Source organism: Fulmarus glacialis, unplaced genomic scaffold (assembly GCF_000690835.1).
Source record: "Fulmarus glacialis isolate BGI_N327 unplaced genomic scaffold, ASM69083v1 scaffold6276, whole genome shotgun sequence".
Taxonomy (NCBI): Eukaryota; Metazoa; Chordata; class Aves; order Procellariiformes; family Procellariidae; genus Fulmarus; species Fulmarus glacialis.
In genome coordinates, this window is record NW_009219951.1 from 27,351 (window position 1) to 38,479 (window position 11,129).

The 11,129-nt window shown below is 37.4% G+C and overlaps 1 protein-coding gene across 1 annotated transcript in view; it reads left to right on the plus strand.

The window, feature by feature from the left end:
• Positions 1-11,129, plus strand: part of EFR3A (EFR3 homolog A (S. cerevisiae)) — a gene marked incomplete at its 5' end in the record, with an annotated part of 38,747 nt that overhangs the window by 26,737 nt on the left and 881 nt on the right. Inside the window, 4 exons of the mRNA XM_009580564.1 lie at positions 5,005-5,093; positions 8,659-8,707; positions 9,839-9,942; positions 10,566-10,615. Of these exons, the coding sequence (XP_009578859.1) occupies positions 5,005-5,093; positions 8,659-8,707; positions 9,839-9,942; positions 10,566-10,615 (292 nt within the window). The remainder of the gene's footprint in view (positions 1-5,004; positions 5,094-8,658; positions 8,708-9,838; positions 9,943-10,565; positions 10,616-11,129) is intronic.

The window sequence follows — 11,129 nt, forward strand, 5'->3', positions numbered from 1 at the left end:
CAAAACTTAATCAAAGTATAATTTTGTTTTCTCAAGATGTTCTTTTTTTCTTATTAGCTACTGTATTATTGCTAAGAAGTTTCAACTTTGTGTCCTTTTATTTTTTTTCCTTAAATTCAGGAGGTGGGGCAGAAAGTTCTTGAACCCACTTCAGCTCTTTTTAATGAAGTCTTTGCTTTTCAAAGAATACCTGAGAAGATAGTAGTGATTATTACTGTTTTTCTGTGTTAACTTGAGTTAGCAGGTGAGGAAGAACTATACAAGTCAGCATACTTTATCCTTTTTATGTAAACACTGGATGGAACATATTCCATCCTTTTGCCATATGGCCTTCGGCTGACTTGAGTTATTGGCCTCAGTCAAATTCTCAATGAGCAGATGTTAATTTAATCGAGAATGTTATGTTTTCCTCCATTAGATACCTATGCTAGCTTACTGTCAGGTAACACAATGAAAATAAAGTACACCTGAGGAAGATTTGTGAGAGTTCGTGCTACGCAGGATGCATGAATAGTGTGTGAACAACTAGCTAGTATGTGACATTGTGTGTTTTCGGCTTTTAATATATTTTCAATAGCCAGTTGAGCAACTTACTGAAGAAAATTGCTTGAACAATTTGTTTTATTAACCATGTGTGTTTTGTGGCTGTACAAACTGGTTGCTATTGTAACAGACTATGGGACATCCCAGTCTGAAGCATGACCTTTTTGTGAAATAAAAGTACCTAGCAGGAAAATGTGATTCCTATGTTTTGTAGCTCACGCATAGAAAGAAACATAGTACATATGGACAGTGAATGCCAGATCTGTCACACTTGCAATATGATTTAGAGACATTGCTGCCTGCTCTTGAATAAGCTTTTTTGGATAGCTGCTGTGGGAGGGAATGAGTTCTCCAGAACAGCAGATGTGGTTTTGTCCCAAGTGCTAGCAGGCAAACTAGTGATATGTTCTGAGACACAGCTGCAGTGTGTGTGTTTTCTGTTGTGGTTGTCCTGTTCTAAAAAGGAAAATGTTGCTATACTTGGCAGATTATTTCTTCTGGCATCGAAAAATACAGTTAACATTGTATTTTAGTATTGGCAGAAGAGGTAGGTAGCAAGTAAGGAAATGTTACGTTTTCAAATTTTTACTGTCTTTGAATGAATGAGAATGGAATGAGAAAGGTAGTCTGTTTTGAAATTCATGTTAAGTCTCTTCTAGAAATTGAGATGTGTTTGTACCCAAATGACCTTGCTATGGTTTTCTTGGATACTTTGATAAAAATGCATTCCTACTCAGGAAGATATGTAAGTTCTGACTGACATCAAGGTTAAGTGAGTTTAGCTGCGGGTATGTGATTAACTGCCTCTTCAGGTGATGAGAAACGGCCATATTTAATGCCAAATCTTAGCATATGTGAATCAGATTATTCTGGGGTTTTTTACAATCTTTTTGTAAAGAGCAGTAACCAAAACTGGTTCCATGTCTGTTATCATATCCAGTTAGGATCATTAATCTCTGATCCTGTGGGATATTGAGCTTCCAAGGTTTTCATTTAACTAAATCAGGACCAAAGTGAATATTTTGGAATACTGAAACTTTTCATTTTTTGCTTCAATGAAATGTTTCATTTCTACTGTTGTATTATAATGGTAGAATATAGTGTTTTGAAATACATCATTAGTTTTAGTAAAAGATGGACCCATTTTTGTATATTCCTGTGAAAGCTATGATTGAACCCAAAAGCCAAGTAAAGATTTTATCCTAATTATTTCTAGTATTTCTGAATATCAATGATATAATGCTTAACAATGACTTATAGATATAACATCATCATCCTGTCTTTGTTTCAGGTTTTGGTACTTGTTATCAGTTTGAAAGTCATTCATATTTGCAACTTTTTGTACCTTGTTCTCTTCCTTATTTGGGGGAGGGGGGGAAGCTGATAATTTGAATGTACATTTAATCATTTTTTGTCTATACATACATAATTTTTTTAAATTTAGCTCTATTTCCATCAGGCAAAAAAACTCATAAATGCAGACACAAGTCAAAAGGTAAAAATGAGTTGTAGGTCAGCCTGCTCTCCTGCTAGCTGTGGTGTGTGTATAGGATGTGCACAGTCAAAAAAAAAAAAAAATGCTTTTAGAAGGCCTTTAGACCTTTAGGCCAGAAATTGTGTTGTACTTAGTGTTCCTTTCTGCTTTTTTTTTGTTTATCTCCTTGATATACCTATAGCAATGTTAGCTGCTGCAAGGTTTGCCTTTGTGTTTACTCTTGATTTGGAACTCTACAATGTGGTAGCTTCCTATTTTCTTTTCCTGAGCAGGTAGTAGGGCTATAGGTATCATTTTTGTGATAGTACTAATTACCTCTGTGAGTGAAATTACAAGAACTTGGTAGAAAGTTGGAAGAACCTCTCACCTGTTCACGGAACGGTGATTCATCTTACTCACTGGCTGTTCAGGATAACGGTCTGTTAGTGGGACATGTATACGTGCATATGTTCTGTGTGCATCCCACCAGTAGCTGGGCTTAGACACTGTCTATCCACCAGCTGTCTCCTGGTTCCCAGTCTCCCCAGTCGCTAGCACTTGGGCATGTGAGTGCCCAAGGCCCACAGCCCCAGTCCAGCTGCTGGTACAGATCCCCCTTGTGCACAGTAATGGGTCTCAAGTCAACCCCCCAAGCTCCATGCTTTTTCTGACAGTTGACCTGGGCCTCCTGGTCCCTCCAGGTGCATTTCCCTCAGAGACAGACCGGCACACAAAGAGACAGACATGCACAGACACCCCCAGCTCCCAGGCCACTTGATCTACTTGCCTGCTGGTCCAGCTTGATATTCCCTTGTTACCATGCACTGGTGCTGTGCGCCCTCACTCACTCCAGACCCGTGGTCTGACTCCAGTTGCTGTGCTCAGACCCCCATGCACACACCTGCACAAAGAATAGACTCCCTCACCCAGGAAAAGAGAAATGGGATTTAATGAGAAGATGGGACAGGCTGCACTGATGAGGCTCAGGGCATGGCCAGGTACATGTGCTGATCAGCAACCGGTTTACATGCGTCTGATGCCTTTATCCCTTATCCCTCTGTTTGCCTTGCTTGCGTCTCCCCAAACCATCTCAGTCCTCCTTTTCCCCACCCTTGGTTCCTCCCCTAAACATCCCATGCTAAGCCTTGTGCAATCCCAAAATGCTGTTCCCCCTGCATCCCACAACGCGTCCCATACCCCAGGCACTGACCCCGACTCGGTCAGTGAGGTGACCCAGAGAGCTGCTTACGTTGCCCCATGGGGCCAATTCTCCAGGGACAGCCCTGGTAGGGGCTGGGGCAGCGGGGATTTGGGCTCCACCACTGCCCTCGTGCCTCTGGGCTCTTTCGTGTGTGTGGAGACGAGCTTTATAGCATAACAGAAAAAATCGCAATTTTCACAATTTTTTACCCACTTAATGTATTGAAATTAGAGAATAATGGGCATTTTTATGAGGCAAGTATAGTGAGGCATCCATTATAAAAATGAACGCTATCCAAAGTAGTCCTAAAAATGTATCTTCTGGTGTTTGCATGTCAATTATAGAGAGAGCAGCAAGATGGCAGCAAAGATGTAGTTTTGTCCTGTGTTTACTTGTGAGGGCTAAGGTGCTTTCCTCTGACTCTATGTATTAGGTCATGTACCAGTGAGCCATCAGGGATTAAAAATTAAGTAAATCCTTCAAAATGCTACTTCAAATGCTCAGGGACTCTGAGAACCTAGCGAAGATAGCTAGAATTCAGGTGTTTTTCACTAATCTTATTCTTTCACTGCCGCTTGATCTTAAAATGGCATTTCATTTATATGACTTCTGAAAGTTATTTCTTGATTTTTTAAAAGCTGAGTATGTTCAGCTCTGCTGGAACGAATTCTGTTTGTTCAAGCTCAATATTTGCACTGCAAAAGTGCTTTGCTAGAAGTGGATTAAACAAAGGTTGCGGAAGAAACAGCATAAATTACCTTGTGGATGGGGAGTTCTACAGTCATTCTCCTTATCCTTATCTTAGTATCAAGTGCTTGTAAGTGCTTCTACCTATGTGCAGTGCAGGTCGTCAAATAATAATGGCCAGATCCAAATGGCCTGATCTCGGCTAAAATCTAAAATGTGACATGGCAATCCATGGTTTTGTAAATGAGATACACGAAAGTCAGGCCATTCAAGTCTCCGTTTGTCAGAGGATCTTTATGACACATCTGTAAATGCATTTTTACTGGGTTTTTTAATCTTATATTAATATATTAAATGTCGAAAGTGAGAAAAGATTATTGGCGTATTGTCTCAGGAATGCAGTCATAAAAGGAAAATCTACCAACTGATGGATCATTTGATCATAATCTGCTTATGCATTAATGAAATTGCTGTGCTCCTTTTAGTATCAGCACAGTTGGTCTTACTCTGACAACTTTTTAGGCTAGCTGGACTTGCTAAAATATTTGTAAGAAGTTAGAAATGGAGAGAATTTTTTTCGTCAAGTAGATTTTTAGACTCGCTGAGTATCATACTTGTAGCAACACGAATAAGGAAGGATTGCTGTTCATTTCCATTTAGAAATCTTTATTTCTTCTGTCAATGAGTCATCTTCCAACAAGCCCTCTTCTGTTTCAGAATACCTTCTGAAAAAGACCTTAATATTTCAATTTCACAGCCAGAAAAGTTCAGGGTTTTGTAAATTACTCTGCAGCAATGTACTATGTTATTTATTATGCATTTGAATAAGATCTCATCTCATTTTTTAAAATTCTGGACTTTCAAGGGAATGTTGGCAAGATCTCGGATGAGAGGGGGAAGGGACAATAAAAAGGTTATTTTCCTTCATATTTAATAGTTTAGAGCAGTAACTGATCATTTTTCATAACAATCCAAATAATAAAATAGATGGTCTTGGGTTATATAGGTATATAGAAACAAATCTGCATCTGGTGTGTAGAAATTTGATTGATCATGTTTCAACTGTTACACAAAGTGAGATAAGTTGTTTTTCTTCTAGATGAGGACAGACTCTCCAGGAGGAAGAGCATTGTGGACACGGTGTCTATTCAGGTGGATATTCTGCCTGGCAACAACACAGAGGATAAGGTATGAAAATCACGGGATATTTTAAAGCATCTTTGGGGGGAGGGGGAGGGAATGCAAATGATGTTTCCCAGAAAGTCTAATATCTAATTGTTCTAGCGATGTTAAATGCTTTGGGGTTTTGATTTTTTTTAACTCCTGTATTTGTAGAAATGTGTTGTCAAAGACACTGATATTGATCTTGCTGTATAAAAATGTGAAGTATTTTGTCACTATAGTTTTTACAGATAGTACTGCAGAATATAGGGTAGCCATACATATATATGCTGAACGACTAATATTTTATGAGTAAATATTCAAAAAATTTTCTTTGCATTTTGAGGGATCAAATAAAATTCCTGCTTCTGTATCCCTGCATCATTTGAAGTATCTGAGAGTCTTGTTCATCAACATGGGGCTGACAGATAAAAGACTAGTGGGAGACCTGCTGTCTGTGAGAGGGGCAGGTGAAGACTCAGCAGTGTTACACTATCACTTTTGCCTTCCAGAAGAGTTTAGCACACACAGTGCTTTAAAGACATGGGAAGGATAAGGTAGCAACAAAAAGTTTGTATGTAGGGTACAGGAGCTGATGCTAATTATCTCTTAGGAAGACTGCATTATAATTAAAATTATCCCACATCTTTTGACACTTCATTTGAAGTATTTCTTAAAATAAATTTCCATTTCTACTGAATCTTTTTCAAGGTTCTGCTGATTTTTATTAACCAGATTTCTGCTGGCTGCGATGGAGATTAGCTGTTGAAATTGAGGTGTTTGTGCCTGCAAATGAATCCTATCTTTAGCATCTTAAAGCACAAACCGGCTAGGGGCATGAAACAGAACGTGTGCACAGAGTCAAGCTGAATGTTGGTTAAAAATGTAATATTAGGCTATTTTAAAGGAGCAAACCTCATTTTAGAACTTACTGACAGGAGTGATTTATGTTTTGCGTCATTATTATTATTCCTTTCTGCTCTGTGCTGATGATACTTCAGATGATATTCTGTGTTCACTTCTTGGTATTGTGCTTTAGCAAGGATACAGATAAACTAGATAAAAGTTTAGGAGCAAGCAAAAAAAAAAGTGTTTGAAAAATAACGCAGATTATCACAATTTCTAGCTTTCTAAAGAAAGTAAATGCTCATAATAGGAATGGCAGTGTTTGCCATTAGTATCCTTTTTTAAAATCATGTATTATATGTGATTGAACATCTCTGAAACTAGAATTAAGTGAGAGAAGTTTCTATTTCAGATTTCAAATTATTATGCTCATGTTATGTCAAGCATTGATATATAGACATTTTTTGAAGAGGTTATAGCAGTTGTAGATAAATCAAAATCTTTGTATGGGTTCTCAGTTTAATATGGTAGTGTCTTGGATAATGAATTACTGTTTGTCTCTTTTAAAAGCAAGAATTTTATTAATCAGAAACACATGAAAAAAAGTATTCCTCCGTTAGATGCTTTATAATGTTTGTTTACAATACAAAGGGAAAACCAGTATTTTCCAATTTGCTGACTGCACCTTAATACCTAAATCACGAACAGCTGAAAAACTTTCATAGAATCATAGAATCATTTAGCTTGGAAAAGACCCTTAAGATCATCAAGTCCAACCATTAACCTAGCACTGCCAAGTCCACCACTAAACCATGTCCCTAAGCGCCACATCTACACGTCTTTTAAGTACCTCTAGGGATGGTGACTCAACCCCTTCCCCTTCCTTCAGTAATGGTGCTCTGTAATTTTTGCTAATTCCTGTTCCATCGTAATGCGTGTTTTTGGCCACCTGCAACATAAGATGGTACACTGGATGTAACTCAAGAGGAGGAAGAAAGTCCATGAGGATATTAAATCTGGTTCTCTTGCTATGTAGATTAGTAAATGTAACACAATCCATAACTGTCAGCAGAACTAAACTGCAAAAAAAAGGAGCATAAGGCTTTATGATTGAGAGGATAAACTACTTAATTAATTGGAATTTTAGGATTAATGATGTATGGTATCATTTCTATGCTCTGTGAGGTAGAACACTGTTTATCCATAAGATACCAATTATTGTATACAATAGGAATGCAATTCTTTTGTCAGCACAATTGAAGTTTTTTTTTTTTTGTGGCAAGTCTATTAGTGAATCCTGTTCAGGAAGATGCTTTATTCCATAGTTGTCTCCATTTATAAGATGAAAGCACTTGTAAAAGCAGCTAGTGCTTCTGTGATATTAATAACCAAATATAATGCAATCATACATCAGCAACTACTGCGGATGTTAATTAGAAATCTGAAAGGCTGCTATAAACAAGTAATATTTACCAAATATGAATCCTATAAAAGGTGATTATTTCAAAACCTGAATACTCTTAATCTCTAGCCATATCCACAAATACTTGACTTAAAGGGAGTTTTGCTGTTTATTTATTAACCTTTTATATATTCAGAGGTAGAGGATACAATGCTAATGTAGTAAAATCTGTTGGAAAAGTATTATTTACAGCTCCATCTACTGAAATAACACTGATGTAAAAAGGAAACAGCTACTTCTTCTGGCTTTTCCATTTACAGTAGGTAAAGTCAGTGAATTAAAAAATTGAAAGAATTCAGAGTCTTCTGAATTGGGTGAAATAACTTTTTGTTACCTTACAGATCTTTTATCTTAAATCATATTAGACAATTAGTGTTTATAAGGTAAAATAAAAGTGCTGCCTGTTTACAAGTAGTTAGTTTTGAAGGATCAAATTAAGGCAGTCCAAGCCAAGAAACCATGTTATATTCAGGTGAACACTGTTCTACCATCTAAGCATTCTCCCCTAATACTATCACAGTGGTTTCACTGTAAATATACTTACTGATATAGAAACTCGAGGTCTGTAAAGAATTGAAACACAAAGATCCATGAGCTGGAGCTCTTCAGAGAAATGTTCTTGCATCTTTAGTAATTTTGCAGCCCCAAGCAATTCCTAATGAAGTACATCTGCAGCAGCAAATGGGTATTCATATTGCTAAATGAACACATTTTTTCAGTGCATCAGACATAGCTTTTTGTGAAGAGCCCCTTAGGTCCAATGACATAAGCACCAAATTATTTGGAGCCCATACCAGTATGAAGTTAGCCTAAAGCAGTAACCATTTTTCACTCTACCCTCCACTACCACCACCTATTTTAGTATCACATTGCTGGTAACTCAACTGGTCTCAGGAAGCAATTGCTATTATTTGCAACAGCTGTCTAAGAACCAGTATTGGGGCTTAGCAGCATAGAAACACCACAGCATATTCCTGACCCAAAGGAGTGTTCTGCCAAAATTCAAGTCCTTTTCCAAAGTATTGTTGCCATAGAGCATCTTGACTAGAATTTGGAAAGTTTTCCTTGATCGCATTTGATAAAAATTTCCTCACTAATTGCAGTGGCTTAAAAATGTGAATTAGTGATCTGTCAGCTGTCATAGAAACTCCAGATAAAGCTGTTAGAAACTTGTAAGGCAGAAAAGCTCTGTGGCCATTTTGACTTTCTGTATTTATCACATTCCTTATTTTTTAGAAGCTTATTATATGTGAAGTTCAAGGGGGTTTGTTTCTTTGTGTTTAGGTTAATAATACTGAAGAAATCACCTTTGAAGCTTTGAAGAAAGCAATTGGTAAGATTTATTACAACTGTGTTTATGCAGCATAGTTCTAGTTTACTGTGGAATTGCTAGAGAAAAAGGTGTTGCCAGAATAACATAATTAAAATATTACATTTGTTTCTCTTCAGCTAGTAAATTTATTTAAAACTTCAGTTATTTATTTCTAAATTTCTGAAATGATATCTTGATAATTTTAGTCAATTCATTTTCTGAAGCTAATGTGACTGAATGTAAAGCATCTGGAAATACCTGTCATCTATTAAATTTGCCCTTACAGGCCAAGCTATAAATAATGTGAGATTTTTCAAATTCCATTGAGTGATTATTTATAACACAACTTAAATATTTTTAATATGTTACGATCTTCAGGTCTTCAATGCATTCAGAAAATAGGTTGTAAGGTACACCTAGTGGACTTCAAAAACACTCCATTTTTTAGTTAGCGTATTGATACATATCTATCCGATTTGCTTGAAAGAATATTTTTCTGACAAGCAACCCACCTACCAGAACTCAGGATTATCCAGTTTCCTTATTTCATGTCACTATAAGTAATTACTAATTAATGCTGTCCAGTCCACCAAAATCCTGTCAGAAACATGGATTAGACATGGATGTTTTAAACAATAGACACTGATATTTTAAACAATAATTCAATCTGACAGTTTTCCAAACCTGCCTAATCACTGAGGTACTTAAATTCATTAGATGCTGCAAAGTTCCAGCTGGTTGTAGGTTCACTCAGCCTGTGGAGGTTGAACTCGCTTTTCCCAAATTCTAATAGAAAATCCTGCCCACCTGTCTGCATGACACTTGGGAGGGAGGATACTCCTGAACTTGTGTACAGTGAGGGAGAAGTGCAGTCTTAAGTCCAGATAATAAAACAAAAGGAAGCCTGGATGTACTCGTAATTAAAGCATGTAGTAAGGAAGGGGCAAAACTGAGGTCCTCAAACCAGCTCCCTGAAATTGTGTCTGTATTTTGCTTTAGAAGTAATGACAGATGACAGCTTGCTTGAGTATGATTGCATCACTTCAAACACAGTGTTTGTTTGCTTCTGCAATGCACATTTGAAGGTTTATATCACTTATACTTGATAGGCAAAGATAACATTTGTCTCTTTTTTTTTTTTTTTTTTTTAAGATAACAACGGACTTGAAGAACAGGAAAAAGAAAAAAGGCGTCTTGTGATTGAGAAGTTCCAAAAAGCGCCATTTGAAGAAATCGCAGCACAATGTGAAACCAAAGTGAGTTTCTGAAAAATGTTCTACAGCATTGAAGATACTAGTATAAGCATTAATGGGGATGTGCTGGCAAAAGGTGATTTATGTTATCATGTCACTGCTGCTGTTACTTATTAAGAAGTTCAGTTCTTTGTCTTCAGCTATTATCTCTACTATTATTAATGTTGGGAAATTCCAGTTATTTAAAGTGTGCTTTTGATTGTTCCTAGGCCATTTGAAAAGGAATGGAATTCTCATACACTCTTCATCTTAATGTTTTCCGTACTATCTTTGAAATCTAGATTCACGGTCCGTTCCTATTTCATCCTGGGATAACTGCAGCAGTATTTACCCCATTGTATATTTTGAATAACTAAATGTATTTCAGGTTTGTTAAACTCCTATGTGCAACAGCAAAATTTGCTATATAATTCGTCGCACTCTCAAGACAGGCTCACTCAATCTCACATGCCTCTTCAGGGCTCAGAATCCTTTCAGCAGTGACAAAAGAAATTGAGATAGGAAATGCTGCCTAGATTTGCCATGTGGTGGTGTGAAACACACTCACTGAGCATGGCCTGGCACATTCATTTTAGCTTGGTTCATTATATAGTAGTTAATAATTCGATTTTAATTTTTTTTCCTAGGCAAACTTGCTTCATGATAGACTTGCACAGATACTGGAACTCACCATTCGGTAAGCTTTTATGCAATAAGAATATGATGAATGAAAAATGAGTTATAAAGCAATTGTGACTACTTTCAGGTGGTCATGTCATAGAATTCTTAAACACATGTAGTAGGCAGAAAATAATTGACTTAACTGAATGTTGTGGTTTAACTGTGGTAGGCATTTAAGCCCCACACAGCTGCTGGCTAACTCCACCTTAGAGGGATGGGGGAGAGAATCGGAAGGGTAAAAGTGAGAAAACTTGGGGGTTGACCTAAAGACAGTTTAATAGGAAAAGCAAAAGCCGCACACGCAAGCAAAGCAAAACAAGGAATTCATTCCCTACTTCCCATCGGCAGGCAGGTGTTCAGCCATCTCCAGGAAAGCAGGGCTCCATCACGCATAACAGTTACTTGGGAAGACAAACGCCATCACTCCAAATGTCCCTCCCTTCCTTCTTCTTCCCCCAGCTTTATGTGCTGAGCATGACGTCATATGATATGGAATACCCCGTTGGCCAGTTGGGGTCAGCTGTCCCAGC